This window comes from Narcine bancroftii, chromosome 4 (assembly GCF_036971445.1).
Source record: "Narcine bancroftii isolate sNarBan1 chromosome 4, sNarBan1.hap1, whole genome shotgun sequence".
In the NCBI taxonomy this organism is placed as follows: domain Eukaryota; kingdom Metazoa; phylum Chordata; class Chondrichthyes; order Torpediniformes; family Narcinidae; genus Narcine; species Narcine bancroftii.
In genome coordinates, this window is record NC_091472.1 from 71578172 (window position 1) to 71594798 (window position 16627).

At 38.6% G+C, this 16627-nt stretch overlaps 1 protein-coding gene across 1 annotated transcript in view; it reads left to right on the forward strand.

Annotated features, from left to right (window-relative positions):
* The first annotated feature begins 2305 nt into the window (after window positions 1-2305).
* Window positions 2306-16627, forward strand: part of LOC138762374 (chitin synthase chs-2-like) — a 38748-nt gene continuing 24426 nt past the window's right edge. The window contains exons 1-4 of the mRNA XM_069936141.1: window positions 2306-2391; window positions 12491-12632; window positions 13786-13965; window positions 15054-16096. Coding sequence (XP_069792242.1) covers window positions 2306-2391; window positions 12491-12632; window positions 13786-13965; window positions 15054-16096 — 1451 coding nt within the window. The remainder of the gene's footprint in view (window positions 2392-12490; window positions 12633-13785; window positions 13966-15053; window positions 16097-16627) is intronic.

The window sequence follows — 16627 nt, forward strand, 5'->3', positions numbered from 1 at the left end:
AAGAAGAACTTCAAGAGTCCAGCTAACGTCCCGGTCGAGGGAGGTAGAGAAGCTGCTACCGGTGCCCCGACCACCTACTACAAGTGTGCAGTCATTGCCTCGCTTTGGCAGTTGGGACCAGTCCAGGCATTGATAAGTATAATTGGGAAGGGCTTGCATATTGTAGTGTGAATTCAGGTTTAGATTTAGTAATAAATATTTGTATAAACTGAACTGCTCTCGGTGTGTGTGTCTATTTTATTTCGGTACCTCGAACACTGTGACCAATCTAAAACGAACAAAATGAGAGGTATAAGTTTACCCAAGGCAGCAGCAAGGCCAGCGTCATTTTGGGGTCACTGGCCTTTAAGGTGCTCTTGCTGTTCACTCATCAGTCCACTTAGTGCTGCTGCGCGGTCTGCTGGCCTTTGGCTGCACTCACCACTTGGAGTGCCGGCTCGATCGCTGCAGTGGTGGGCCCCCCGAACCGACGGTATTGTTCTTGTTATTGTCCTTAGTGTCCTTCAGTGGCCTGTCTCTTCGGCGTGGTGCTGGTGTCTCGACCGGGAGTGCTGGGTCCAGATCTGCCAGCTTCAACCTGTCAGTGGTGAAAACCTCTGTCTTGCCTTCGACCTCCAGGTCAAACATGGCCGCATTGTTGTGGATGACCCAAAATGGACCCCCTTTGACCCCTGCAAATGAAAACATACCCACAATCCTGCAGGACTTTGGGTCTGTTGGTCCTCACGAGTCTGTGCCTGGAAGGTGGAATCGGGGCCAGGTTGCCAACTCTTTCCCTTAGCCAGCTGAGGAATGTTGCAGAGTCGTCCTGCTGTCTGCCTGGGGGTGATACGAATTCTCCTGAGACCACCAGTGGAGCCCCATAGACGAGTTCAGCTGAAGAGTGTTGAGGTCCTCCTTGGGTGCCGTGCAGATGTCCAACAGCACCCATGGTAGCTCGTCTACACAGTTGGGTCCTTAGAGTCTGGTTATAAGCATAGTTTTAAGGTGCCTGTGGAAGTGCTCTACCAACCCATTAGACTGTGGGTGGTAAACTATTGTATGATGCAACTGGGCACCTCACAGGCTGGTGAGGTCAGACCACAGACTGGAGGTGAACTTGGTCCCTCTGTCAGATGTGATGTGGGACAGTAACCTGAACTGTGCCACCCAGGATGAGATGAGGGCCCTGGAGCATGAGGTTGTTGATGTGTCTGCCAGCAGGACTGCTTCTGGCCACTTAGTGAAGCGGTCGACCATCATGAACAGATAGTGGAAACCCTGGGATACTGGCAAGGGTCCTACTATGTCCACATGGATGTGGTTGAACTTTTATTTTGTGGGCTCAAAGTGCTGAGGTGGGATCTTGGTGTGCTGCTGTACCTTGGTTGTTTGGCACTGCATGCACACCTTCGCCCACTTGCTGAATTGTTTCTGCAATCCATGCCACTCATATTTACTGGCCACCAGCCGGTCCTGATGGATGGGTGAGCCAGTCCATAGATGGAGTCCAAAACCTGTCATCTCCAAGCCACTGGGATGATGAGTCTGACCTGACCAGTGGCCACATCACACAGGAGGATGGTGTTACCTATGCCAACTGGGATGTCCTGGAGCTGCAGTCCTAATATTTCAGTCCTGTATTGGGGCATCTCCTCATCTTTCTGTTGTGCCTCCGCTAGTGCCATGAAGTTCATTCCCCATGATTGCGCATGGATACTTTGGTTGGATAGTGCATCAGCCACCATGTTGTCCTTGCCAGAGATGTGCCTTACATCTGTGGTGAACTCTGAGATGCAAGACAAGTGTCATTGATGGCGGGCTGATCAGGGGTCCAAGACTTTAGCCAAGGCAAAAGCCAGGGGCTGGTGATCTGTGAAAGCCGTGAAGGACCTGCCCTCTAGAAAGTACCTGAAGTGGTGGATGGCTAAGTAAAACGCCAGTAGCTCTCTGTCGAAAGCGCTGTACTTCAGTTCTGGAAGCTGCAGATATTTGCTGAAGAAAACCAGCAGCCACTTCCTTCGATCTGCTGCTCCATAACTCCGCCAATCACCATTCCTGAGGCATAGACCATCAAGGCCGTTGAAGCATCTGACCTGGGATGTGCTAGGAGAGTGGCATCCACTGTGGCTTCCTTGGCCTTCACGAACATCGGGGTGAACAAGGGCCGCATGATCCGGGCAGCTGAGGGGATGAACCTATGATAGAAATTGATCATCCCCACTAACTCCTGTAATCCCTTGGCTGTGTTGGGTCTGGGGAACTTCTGGATTTATTGGGTAGTGGTGTGGCTCTTTCCCTGGTTATCCTGTAGCCCAGGAAGTCGATGGCCTCCAAGCTCCTTCAGCTTCCTGAATTCCTCCTTCACCAGCTGGAGCTTCTCTGGAAGAAGCATGGAACAGTGGGCCCTGGGTCAGGATGTGGTGCTGTACTCCATGTTGGGGTATCACCTTGGTGAATTGGGGGTGAGGACTACAGGGAACTCCACCAGGACATTGGTGTACTAATTGATCTCTGTACGGGATCCAGGTGGAGTGCTGGGAGCCTAGTGTCTTTGAGGCGGAATGTTTGAAAAATCTTGGTGTGGACCAATCTCCTTCCCTTGAGGTCCACTAGCAGGCAGTGGGCATGCAGGAATTCTGCCCAAGGAGTGGCTCTTCCACTGTGGCCTGCGTGAACACCCATGACACAGTAATGGAACCTGGATCTTTAGCTTTTAAAGTCCTTCATGATTTTAAAAAGTTCCATGAAATCTCTCAGTCTCCTCTGTTCCGGGGAGCAGTCTTTGTGTCTGTAGTTTATACATGACCTCATACCTGGAATGATACCAGCAATAGACTCCCTTCAAAGTTTTCTCCTTATTTTTTCTTAAAGTGCAGAGTTGCATTACCCTACAATTGCCTTTGGCTAGGTGTGATATTTGTCCTCTAAAAAGCACTAGAGTTCACATTTGTAATTGTGATAGATATACACCACTGATAGTGTGTTCATAAGGTCATGAGCAAAGAATATCCTCCAGAAATTATCAGAGCAGGCACGTTTTGCGATCAACTGATGTCAATACTTGAAGTGTTAAAATGTGCTCTGTTTTATTTTTCATTATTATTCATTTTACATTTTGTTCTGCAAAGAACGCTTTTGAGCATTCATGTTTTGAGCCACCTTCTCTTATAATCAGGCTTCCCAGCTAACCTTGTATTTGAGCTGGAATATCAGGGGGAGCCTTAATCTAGTTTACAAAACATGAAAATGGTATTCAGGTATATTGTTCAACTCTGAATATCCAAAATGGTCTGGTCCGGGCCTATTTTGGATAATCGGGTTTTTCGGAGAACTGGTCATATTTTTAAAAAAGGCCAGTAGCAAGAGCAAATCACTTGTAACAGTGTTTAAACAACAACAAGCAACAAGGGAAGGCTTTTTAAGCACTAAAATAAAATTTAATTCTCACCAAAAAATGCTGGCTGTTGCCAGGATCCTGAGGTCCCTGCTCCTGCCGGCAGCCTCAGATCCCCGCTGTCGCCAGGAGCCCAAGCTCCGCATTAAGTTTGGCTCTGAAAATTTTTTGGGTAATTGAGGATTTCTGATTTGTTTCCAATATCATCATTTATCTGAAATTTAAATTTTTTTCAGATAATTGAGGATTTTGGAGAATCCGATTTTGGATAATCAGAGTTGTAAGGTATTGTGAAGAGATTTAAAAGATATAATGTAGCATATACACTATGTGAGCATGGAGAAAAACGACATGTACACCAAAGCCTTGAAAAATGTGACTGGTTTATTGCTCCAACTACCGCGCTTATATGGGCCCCTGGCACTGATGTCAGGGCCCCACATCATCAGAGCACCAGCCTTGGATTGGCCAGCTTTCCACCAGAGTTCCACTGGAGGTCACCTGGAATGGCAACCGGTGTCACCTCCAGGTCCGCAAGGTTGCCATTTCATCAGCCATTTTGTGGGCTGGTCCATGTCTCCATGCGTGGGCCACTACACGGCTCCCCCCCCAAGAATCCCCCACCAGGCCATTGTTTGTAGCCTTAGGTGGCCTGCCCCTGCATCGCAGGGGAGGAGTGGAGACCGACTCATTACAGTACAGATATGCCAGTTTCAGGCAGTTGATGGTAAAGGTATCCTCCTTACTGCCAATGTTGAGGATGAAGATGGAACCATTGTCCTTAACAACCTGTAGGACCTCTTGTAGGGTCGTTGTAAGGGTGGCCTGTGTGCACCCCTTCTCACTAACACGTACTGACATGTTTGAGCTGACCTATGGTGGGGTTTGTTGTGGGGACGAGGACCCCAGGTTTTGCTGCAAGTTCACGCAGGGTCTTCTGGGCATTTAAAGGAGGACAGGAACTCCCTGGGGATGATCAAAAACGCACAGTAGACCATCTCCACTGCTGAAGCATTGAAGTCCTCCTTCGACACGGTTCAAATTCCCAACAAGACCCAAGGCTATTCGTCCACCCAGTTGGGATCCTTGAGCTCATCTATCAAGGCTGCCTAGAAGTTCTTGTGGAAGGGCTCTACTAACCCATTGGACTGTGGGTGATATGCCACAATATGGTGGAGCTACATCTCCAGAAAGTTAGCTAGTGCTACTCAGAGATGAATTGTGCCCCCCTGTCTGAGGTTAGTAGCACTGAGACCATGAATCAGGACACCCATGTGTCAATGAGAGCCATGGCGAAGGTTTTTGTGGTGGTATCAGCCAGCAGGACCACCTTTGGCCACCTTGTGGAGCATTCAATCATGGTCAAAAGTTATTTAGCCCCACAGGAAACCGGCAACATCCTCATTGAGCTATCATAAGAGGTGCAATCCATAGTTGTCATTATCCTAGACGTATAAACTCTGTCTTCTCTGTAAATATATCATATTTTTTCCTATGGGTAGAATGTATGTATAGCACTGGCATCTTGGGTTACTTAGAAAATCAGAAATTTCTTGAGTCTAACCTGTGTGAATTGCCACCCTTTATTTCCATTCCTTATCCATTGTTTCATCTGTTGTTTCTTCACCGTTTCATTATTTTTTTGAGAGAAAGAGAATGGGGAAGAGAGAGCAAGAGAAGGAAATGGAGTTAAAAACAGCGAGAGCTATGAGGAAATATTTTCACAAAGGACTGGAGCCCATCCAATTTTAAAATTGCATTGTGTGGAAAGAAATGACCTTCTCTTGGGATCCCAATAAAAGAGGGCGGCTCCTTAAATATAGAGCATTTCTGTTGATGGGTTTCGCACAAAGAATGACGGAAATCAAAATTATTCCTATGTTAAACTGTTAATCCTGAGGCAATTTATATTTTCAAGACTGAAAACATATGAATGATCATCTCTACATATTTGAACCAATATGAGCATATGTTTCCCTCTGGAATAAAAAAAGATTGACCTTCTTCCCTATTTTATCTAGCTCTATCTTAGTCCAGTCTGGTTTTTTCCCTTGTCTGTTAAAAATCTGTTGAATACCTTAATTGTGCTGCTCTATAATAATTTTTAAAGTTTGTTAACTGCAAACCACCTTTGTTGTACCTCTCCATTAATTTATTTAACTCTATCCTCGGTTTCCCCCCTTTCCATAAAAATTTCCTTATTATTCTCTTTAGTTCATTAAAGAATTTCTCTGTTAAGGGAATTGGTAACGATTGAAATAAGTATTGTATCCTTGGGAAGACATTCATTTTAATGCAATTTACCCTCCCTATTAACGTTAGCGGTAATTATTTCCAACGTTCTAAGTCTTCCTGCAAATTCTTTATTAGTTGCTGATAATTTAATATGTACAAGTGGCTTAAATTATTATCTAATCTAATACCTAGGTATCAGATTGCTTGTGTTTGCCATTTAAATGGTGATTCTTTTTTAAATTCCGTATAATCTGCATCACTCATTGGCATCACTTCACTTTTATTTGCGTTGATCTTGTACCCCGATATTTCTCTATATTCCTTCAATTTCTTATGTAGTTCTTTTATTGATATTTCTGGTTCTGTTAAGTATACTATGATGTCATCTGTAAATAAACTGATTTTATACTCCTTCTCCTTTATTTTTATCCCTTTTATTTTATTTTCTGTTCTTATCAGTTCTGCCAATGGTTCTATTGCTAAAGCGAACAGTAAGGGAGATAATGGACATCCCTGCCTAGTTGACCTACTTAATTTAAATTGGTTTGATACATATCCATTTACTGTTATCTTCGCCAATGGTCCATTATATAATGCTTTAATTCAATTAATATATTTTTCTGGTAGATTGAACCTTTGTAATACTTTGAATAAATAATTCCATTCTACCCTATCAAAGGATTTTTATGCATCGAAATCTACAGTCACTGTTGGCTTCTTATTTCCTTGAACTGCATGAATTAGATTAATACATTTACAGACATTATCCGGTGTTCATCTTTTCTTAATAAATCCAGTTTGATCTTGTTTTACTATTTTTGGTACACAGTCGGCCAATCTGTTTGCTAATAATTTTTCTATTATCTTATAATCTGAATTAAGTAGAGATATTGGTCTATATGATGCTGGTGTTAGTGGATCCTTCCCTGTTTTTGGTATTACTGTAGTTATTGCTGTCTACATGAATCTGGCAAATTTTGTGTTTCTTCTATCTGGTTCATTACTTCCAAGAGAGGAGGAATTAATAACTCTTTAAATGTTTTATAGAATTCTATTGGGAATCCATCCTTTCCAGGTGTTTTATTGTTTGGCAGCTTTTTTAATACATCCTGTACTTCCTCTATTTCAAATGGTTTTATCAGTTTGCTTGGCTCCTCTTCTTGCAATTTCGGCAGTTCTATTTTAGCTAGAAACTCTTCTATTTTATCATCTTTCCCCTCATTCTCAGTTTGGTATAATTGTTCATAAAATTCCTTAAAGTTCTCATTAATCTCTATTGGGTTATATGTAATTTGTCCTTTTTCCTTGATGCCAATTCAGTTATTTTAGCTTGTTCTGTTTTAAGTTGCCAGGCTAATATTTTGTGTTTTTTCTCCTAGCTCATACTTTTGCTTTATTTTCATTATGTTCTTCTCCACCTTATACCTTTGTAATGTTTCGTATTTTATTTTTTTGTCTGCCAATTCTCTTCTTTTTGTTATATCATCCCTTGTTGCTAGTTCTTTTTCTGTACTCACTATCTCCCTTTCCAACTGTTCTATTTCTTGATTGTAGTTCTTTTTCATCTTAGTTACATAACTTATCATCTGCCCTCTAATGAAGGCTTTCATTGCATCCCATAACATAAATTTGTCTTTCACTGATTCCGTATTTATTTCAAAGTACATTTTAATTTGGCGTTCAATAAATTCTCTAAATTCCTGCCCTTTAAGTACCAAGGAGTTTAACCTCCATCTATATGTTCTTGGTGGGATGTCCTCCAGTTCTATTGCTAATAACAGGAGTGAATGATCAGATAGCAATCTAGCTTTAGATTCAGTTTTCCCTATCTGTCCCTTGAATAAAGGCCGACAACAAAAACATATCAATCCTTGAATATGTCTTATGCCTACTCGAATAATATGAGTATTCCTTCTCCCTTGGGTGCTGCCTCCTCCATATATCCATAAGTTTCATTTTCTGCATTGATTTAACCATAAATTTGGCCATTTTATTCTTTTTGCTAGTCTTTTGTCCAGTTTTATCCAACATTGGATCCAAATTAAGGTTAAAATCCCCTCCTATCAATATATTCCCCTGTGTATCTACAATCTTCAAAAAAATATCTTGCATAAACTTTCGATCCTCTTCATTAGGTGCATATATATTGATCAAATTCCAAAATTCTGAATATATCTGACACTTATCATTACATACCTCCCTGCTGGATCTATTATTTCCTCCTCTATTTTGATTGGTACATTTTTATTAATTAATATAGCTACACCTCTGGCTTTTGAATTATATGATGCTGCCGCTATTTGCCCTACCCAGTCTCTCCTTAATTTATTATGTTCCACTTCAGTTAGATGCGTTTCCTGCACAAATGCTATGTCTATTTTTTCTTTTTTCAGGAAATTTAATAGCCTCTTTTGTTTAATTTAGTTATGTATTCCATTAATATTTATAGTCTTATAGTTCAACATGGCCATCTCATATCTTGTTTACACCTCATTTCTGCTTCCTCACCACCATCCCCCTTTTCCCCATTTTCATCTCTCAGTTTTCCTTTTTTGAATTCAATGTATGACAACACATTTAAAACATAAAATACCTCAACAACTCCCACATCTAATATTTCCTTAACCCCAAATGTCTCCCCCTCTCTGAGTTACCCCTTAACCCTTGCTGGGCAACCACAACTCCCCGCTCCATTTGGATTGCAAACCCGCTAGCAAGCGTCAACTGATTTCGTAGTGACAGTTATTCTCTCCCACCCATCTCCCTCCAGAAAAGACTTTTTGCTTCACATATAACAGAGCTCACCCTCTTTTATCCCCTTTACTTCCTTTCTTCCCTTTTCTTTCCCTTCTTTAGTTCTTGCATATACATTATTTTTAAATCTTTATATATATTTTATCGCCGTTCTTCAATCTTGTTACATCTCCATCTCTCCTTCTGTCCTGCAGGCATTCTGCAAATTCTCGTGCTTCTTCCAGATTAGAGGACAGTCTGTTTTGCTCCCCAGGGATAAATATTTTAAGCACAGCTGAATATCTTAACATAAATTTATAAACTTTTTTCCATAGGATCGATTTTGCTGTATTAAACTCCTTCCTCTTCTTTAAGAGTTCAAAACTTATGTCTGGGTAAAAAAATATTTTTTGACCCTTGTATTCCAATGGTTTTTTTGTCTTCTATAATTTTATTCCTTGCCTGTTCCAGTATATTTTCTCTTGTCATATATCTCAGAAATTTTACTAAAACGGATCTTGGTTTTTGTTGTGTCTGTGGTTTTAGAGCTAGTGTTCTGTGTGTCCTTTCTATTTCCATTCTTTCCTGTATTTCTGGCATTCCCAGGACATTTGGGATCCATTCTTTTATAAATTCTTTCATATCTGTGCCTTCTTCATCTTCCTTTAGGCCCACTATCTTTATGTTGTTTCGCCTACTATAGTTTTCCATTATATCCATCTTCTGAGCTAACAGCTCTTGTAACTCTTTAACTTTTTTGTCACTGTCTTCCAATTTTCTTCTTAAGTCATTCACTTCCATTTCTACAGGCATTCCTCATTCTTCCACATTTTGTAATCTTTTCCCTATTTCTGTCATGACCAGCTCGATTCTACTCACTTTTTCTTCTGTACTTTTCACTTTTCTTTTCATTTCACTAAATTCTAATGTCAACCATTCTTTTAATGCTCCCATTTGTTCTTGAAATTTTAAAAATCTATATTCTGTCCATCTATTTTACCTTCTATTTCTCTGTGCAGATCTTGGTCTTCTTTTTCCTCTTCTTCTGTGACTGCACCTGTGTTTGTATCTTCTTTTCTCTTCCTTGTATCTGTGTCTCTTCTGACTTTCTTGTTGCATTTCTTGCCTCACTTTGCTGGACTTCTTCTTGTTTGGCTTCTTGCTGTTGGCCCTCTTCTTCTGGGCTATTCATCTGTTGGGCCCCCTGCTGCTGCTCTTCTTTCCTTTCACTCCCCTTCCTGTTGCTTTCCTCTTCTTCCACCTGAGAGCCCTGGTGTCGGGCATCCCTCAGCTGGTCGCGTTGTGTTTGCCCGCTCCTCAGCTGGGCCCCTCTCCCGTCGGTGTTCTCCTTTTCCTTAATAAGCGCACTGCCCCCTTTTGTTTGGCTCAAAGAGCCATTTTTGCAGTCCAGCGGTCAGGGGGGTCGTGACTCTGCAGAGTTGTCACCAACCTCAGAGAACGGGCTCTCTTCTCCACGATGGCTCCCTGTTTCTTCATGCAGGTAAGGCCTTCTCCTTTCTCTTCCAGCATCTTTTCTTCTTTTTTTCTCATTGTTTTTACTTTTTCCTTCTTGGGTGCCATTTTCTTTCTTTTCTCTACAACTTTATCTTTTATTTGTTATGTTTTGTATTTTCTTCACTTTATTTCTTCTTTTCTGGAGAGGGCTGGTATTCCCCTGCCGGCCACTACTCCATCACTTGACTCCTTACCAAAGGTGTTCTGGAAGAAAATTCTTTGTGTCCAGTGTTTTTCACATGGGTTTATGAAGATGAAATACTGACCATTTGATTATCTTATTAAATGGTCAAAAAATTAGGAGGGATTGATTGATCTATTACTGTTCCCATTTCTAGGCCACATCCCTGTTTTCATAATGACATTATAGACCCTGGCAAATAATTCTTGTTTTGTCCATTAGTGGCTCATTAAGTAAATAGCAAATAAGATTAAAGGGACATGAAGTCGCAGATGAAAGCCTTAAAAACATTTCAAATGGTCTAATTTGTTGGGAGAATTGAAATCTGGCTCAGTACAAAATTTAGAATAAATTGCAGAGATTGTTTAATTGGAGTCAAGCATGCCATCACATCAGATAACCATTGAGTGAGTGTAGGAGGGACAGCATCCTTCCAGCTCAGAAGTATAGTTCTTCTGGCAATAAGAAGAGTAAAGGCAACTACATGGGACTGTAGCCCAGACAAATTTAAATCAGCTCACTTACTTACTCCAAATAGGGCGAGAAAAGGATTAGGAGCCAAGTTAATATTAAGAACTAAAGACAAAGTACGGAAGATACTTTCCCAATAAATGGAAAGCAAGGAACATGACCAAAACATATGAAATAATGTACCTTCTTCAGTCTTACATCTATCACACTTTGAGGAGAAATTAGAATAAAATTTAGCCAATTGAACTTTGGAAAAGTAAGCTCGATGTACTACTTGAAATTGCAACGATGAATGTCAGGCACATAGAGAAGATGAAGTAGTACTTGGAGCTTTACTTTTCTTCAGAAAATTTTTGTTAAAAATTTTGTTCCCATTGTTTCTTAGTCTTGTCCAGGGAATTACCTCTAGACATCAATAATAGCTCATAGTGAACTGATACCACATTTTAAGATTGTTTAATTGCAGAATGAGATTTTGCTTTCACTGGTTGGGTGAACATCTCAGATTGCTTCACCTACACCTATGCTTCAAGGATTTTTAGCGAAGTAACCAACATGAAAAGAGATGAAAGGAATTTGAGAAATATGATCTGTTTTAAATTCTTGTCTATAATTTGGTCTATAATATACTTAAATCTTACAAGTCTGAAACAATTTATAAACACTACTTTTAAGTGTAATTTTGTCCAAATTGTACACAATGTAGAAAACTATGAAAAGCAACATTTGCTGCAGTTGTGAAAATGATCTGATTTTTATTCATTGTACAAATAATTTTGCACTTGTCCTTTTACTGGCCTACATTTTGGCTCTGAAAATGAACAACAATGTTACTTATAAAGATTGCAGCTTTGAAACATGCTGTTGCATGTCAGCTCCTTTATATACACGTTCATTGTAAAAAAAAAAGCTTTCTGTGGCAACATAGGTAAAACGAAAAGAAATTTAGTGACAGGTACATTTGATGAATGAATATTCTTGACTCAGGGTCCAGATTTAAAATAGACATCCATCAGGTGAGCACTCAATATAAGGGTTACAAAAAATTATTGCAGTGTTTATGTTATTTCAGCTTTGATCAAGTAGTTTAGTGGGCAATTATTTATTGCAATCCCATTATTATTGATTGCTTTGTCATGATCTTTAAGCACAAATTTTGAACATTTTAACATGAAACAAATTTAACTATTTTAGGTCTCATTCCCATATTTTGTATTAAAACTTTCCCAAAAGATCTCTTTTGTAAGTGAGAAGATGGGTGTGGCTAGTTATGTGAGGTAATCAACACTCCCATAAGGACATAAATAAATGTACAGGCACATAGTCTCTCATTCTAATGGAAGAGCAAAACAAATAGGGTACTTTGCACTAACTTATCGAAACAAATTGGAAAATATGGACTCGGAGTCTTCTGAAATGAAAAAATTGAGAAGAAATAGGTAAACCTCTAAGTTTCATTATTGGAAATTTTTGTATAACATCAATTTCAGAAATAAATAATGATATAAATATGTAAAATGTGAATATGTGAAGCTTGAGTTCACTATAATACGATAATAGATCTGAAGCCTCACAGCTTGTTTTGATAAATTAAAAGTGCATTTATTAATCTGTGATGTTATTATTTGAAATAACAAATTTTGTATGTATGCATTGTTTAGAGTGATAACTCAGAATAAAAAAAAAATTTAATGGTGAGAAAGTTATTTCAATCGGATATTTGATTTATTTTAAAGAAAATTTTTATGAATTGTGTCTTTGAAGACTAGATTTAAAGAATATACAATCAATGTCTGCTACAGATATTCAGAATTGCACTGTTTAATATGTTTTGCATTTCAGTCATGTATATACATAATAATTCTATTACATTTGAAATTTTCTGCAAAAATGGAAAGTTTAATCTTAAAAATGAGCAAATCTTAAATATACAATAATTATCTTCAGAATTCATTGCTATCTGTATTTTTAAAATTTAGTTTCCGAAAAACATGGGATCCTTTTATGTTGAAAACAATCAATTATGAAGAAGAAGTTACAAGAAAATTAATTAAGTTCTTGCAGTATATAATCTGCTTCCTCTTTGGAGTTTGTGTACTGGGGTGTGCTTTTCTCAGCAAGGTCAGTATATGCTTAAAGAGGCACTACTTGAAATGAAGAAAAATAAATTACATTGTGTTTAATTAAATTCAATCTGAATATCAATTTTATTAATATAAAATAGTCAATATTTGATGTAGATTTGTGGATCATGATACAATGAATGGCTTGGTTTCGCATAGTAGCATGTATGACCTTGTGTCCCACATTGTGATTTAATGTCAAATAAACACTATTTGAAACACATGAAAGCCAATAAAATAAATAAACGTAATTCCTGGTTGATGGATAGTTGTTGGCAGGCTATTGGAAACACTCTTTTTCATTGAATAGAGGCAAATGCTATTTTATATTTATCATTCCAATGTCTCATCTTAAAAGAATGGAAATTTTCATGTGTGGTTGCTATTTCAATACTAATCTGGTGTTTCTTCAAAGCTTTTGTATTCAATTAGTGTAGTTTGAGCAGGTTAAAATTCAGGGTGATGGGCATTCATAACTGAGCAATGACAAATACACAGATTGACACCACAGAATAGGTAAACTCAAGCAAGAATTATATTAGAGTAATTTCATTTATGGAATAATTGGTGCTGCATAGGTTCTTTTTGAAAATTTATTATATTCATCCTTAGTTAGGCATAATTTACACACCAATCTTTTGATTTGCTTGAAAGAAGGTTAGCTGAGACTGAAGCCAGAAAAAAAAATTGTTGCTTGGCATCAGTTACACAATAAGTTTGTGATACTGTGATGTGTTTTTCATTCAAATTGCACAATTTTCATCCAGAAAAATATTTATGTTTCCAAATTAGTAACCTGCAGATACATGATATTTAATGACTCAGAATACAGTACAAGCTGGAGAAACTGAGACAGACCAGATATGCTAGATTTTGAGCTAGATCATTTATTAACAATGATTTAAATGGGGCTGAGTGAAGAGATTTCTACTCTGGGAAATTCCTCAGCAGTCTTCTATCCAGTAACCTGGTGCTGGAATCAACCTGGTGTACTGGTCAGCTAAGGGGAAAATGTGGTCCAAAGAAACAGAGAAGAAATCGAAAGTTATCCCATTGCCATTATCCTTCATTAAAGTAATATTGCTTTTGATGTTGCGTTATCTTTTCACAATTGATGCTTCTACTGAACTATGTTTACTTACGTTTTGCAGTCAAGTCTTCTTTTATTGATCAGCATTTCAAACATCAACTCACCCTTTGAAAACAAGCCTTTCTCTCACCTTATCTTGGCTTCTGTAATAGTGGTGCCCAATATCTTGACATTTGTGAAAGCCTTATGGAAAGTATCTTTTGGATCATCCTCAATTCCCCCAAAGGGTATTCTAGCCATGGTAAGTTAAGCCTCCTTGATTTGAGTGTTCACATTTTAAAACAATCTCTCTATTGAAATTTCATATTTTCTTTCTAAAGTGAAGGGTTAGTTTTCTGAGCAAAGTTATACTGGTGCAAAACATTTGTTAGAAATTAAGATCACATTGTAATGGCTCAGGTAGTTTTTTTTTTTGAACCAAAAATATATTAAGGTTTGTGGGGATTGGGCATAAAAATAGAGTTGAGAATGATGTTTATCAGGTTGCTAATTAACTTATTGAATTGTGGGGAAATATTGAGGGGCCATGGGGTCTCAATCTGCTCCTTGTTTATCAGGTTGCTAATTAACTTATTGAATTGTGGGGAAGTATTGAGGGGCCATGGGGTCTCAATCTGCTCCTTGTTTATACATTTTTAAATGTGCCAAGTCTTTGCTTATGTATTTTGTGATTATGGCAAATGTATCAACACATTTCAGTGCAAAGAAAAGACTTTTGAAGTTCCATGATCTTCTGATTACAATGTATGAAGATGTTTAATTTCTTTCATCTTTTTTGGGCAAAGCTTTAGGAGAATCAGTAATGTGATATAAATGAAAAACTGGAAGAGAGTGAATTTAAATAAAATGTAAAATTAATATCAATTGGAAGATGAAGATTCTGGGAAATAGTAAAGATTAATGGTAAAGATGGAGGCTAAGGAAAGGGAAATGTGGAGATGTCACATTGAACAGTTTGTAATACTTTTGAGCATAGGTTCAGACTTAATGATGTTTTAATATTTTAACTGGATACTACCATAAGCTTACTAATGCTTTGCTCATTCTCAGAGGGGTTGTATTGAAAAAAAAGTTTTGAAAAATAATTCTAGTAGAAGAGGAAATTATTTGTATTTAAATTTGTAACTTTTATATCAGCTCATAAACAAAGCAAATGCAAATACATGGAATTCAAACGAAGTGTATAACAATATAATTTAGAGTTCTAAATTCTGTTTTTGTTTCCACCCTACCTCCTCCCTCTCCCCGTCACCCCCACACGTCGTCACCCCCACACGTCCTCACCCAAACCCCCCACCCCACCCCCACTGTTATTCCTACTCTTGCCAGGTATGCTTGATTGAAGCAATCATTGCACTTGCCACTTCAGTCCTTGTGCTGGTCTGCTTGCCTCACTTTGACATTGTAACAAATCTGTGCATTTTGAATGGTGTCTGCCTGATTCCCTCATGTCTACAAATAGTGTTTAAGTTGAAAACTCTCAAATGGTCCTTGCTACTCCCACTGTCAGGCTTTGGGTTTACTTTTCTTGGTCTATTGTTTTTTATTCTGGTTCACAATCCTAAGCAGCGACCAGAGGAAGTAAAATACCTTCAGGCATACGTAGCACTAACAATAGTTTCCTTAATACTGGTGTCTATCAATTGGTGGGAAAACTTTACATTATGTTGTAAAATTAAATGGATGGAAAATGTAAGGGAAGGCTTGAGTTGCAGTAGAAATATCACGTACCTTTTTACCAGTGCTATAAGAATTCTAGTCACTTTTGGTGTGGTAGTGGCATGGATTCCAATTAAGGAGTATAAGTGGGAAGATCTGAAAACAGTCTCTCAATCTGAAATAAAAATAGTCTTGGGCCTCTTTGGAATACAGGCATGTTCTTCTGTTCTTTGCCACTGGTTTGGGGTCCTTGCTTGTAAAATGCATGCCATCAAGCGCAGTTTTGTTGTGCCATCCATATTAGCCACACCTATGGTACTTACTGCTATATTGATTGTACTGGTAGATAGTTCGAACAAATATGGTGAAGGTCCCACCTTTAACCTAACCACCATTTGTGACGATGTCAAGACAGCCACTATAATCAATACAATAGAAATCCTATTTTTAGAAATCCCTCAGAGCTTTTGCAGAACACAGGCAATCTTCGGTTCCAGCAGTGTTGGCTTGGCACTACTTGGCTCGTCAGCTATATGCTTTTGGCTTGGGCTATTTTTCACAACATTCTATGTATGGGGTCAGCACATTCAAAGGATTGAAAGGACATCCCACCTCTTTGTTCGATGGCTATATGAAGCTGCCTTCATGGAACAGTCATTGCTGCTCAACATGCGAAACCAGAAAATGAAAAAGATAAATAAGGAAATCAAAAGGTACACATATCGTTACATTTTTTTGATGTTATAATATAAAAAGTATTTTTCTTCTGATTTGAACCATGCAAGTGATTCCCATGCAGTACATTTGATTTCACTGTAACCATTCTATTGTAATTGCTTCAAAACGGTTACCTTATTGAATGACAGCAATAAATGTCAAGAAATGTCTCATTTCTTGGGTTTGGTTAATCCTTCCCCTAAGGGACATTCTTTTGAACAATCACACCTTGGTATGCAGTGCTTAAAATGCAGTCGAATGCTAGATGATTAATTCCTCTATTATTTTAAATACCTTTTTGTAGCCTACCATATCTATTGACACAATATCACTCTCTTTAAATGGAAAGCCAATACTTACCAGTAGATTTCTCCACTGAGAAATGTATGGGAGGTACAGGGCTAATCAGAAAAAAAAAAAATCTCCAATACGTTCCCTGCCCTATATTCTGATGAGAATTAATTATCTATAAGCAAATTGCATGAGACAACAGTCAATAAATGACAATTATTGATACCATCAATGAT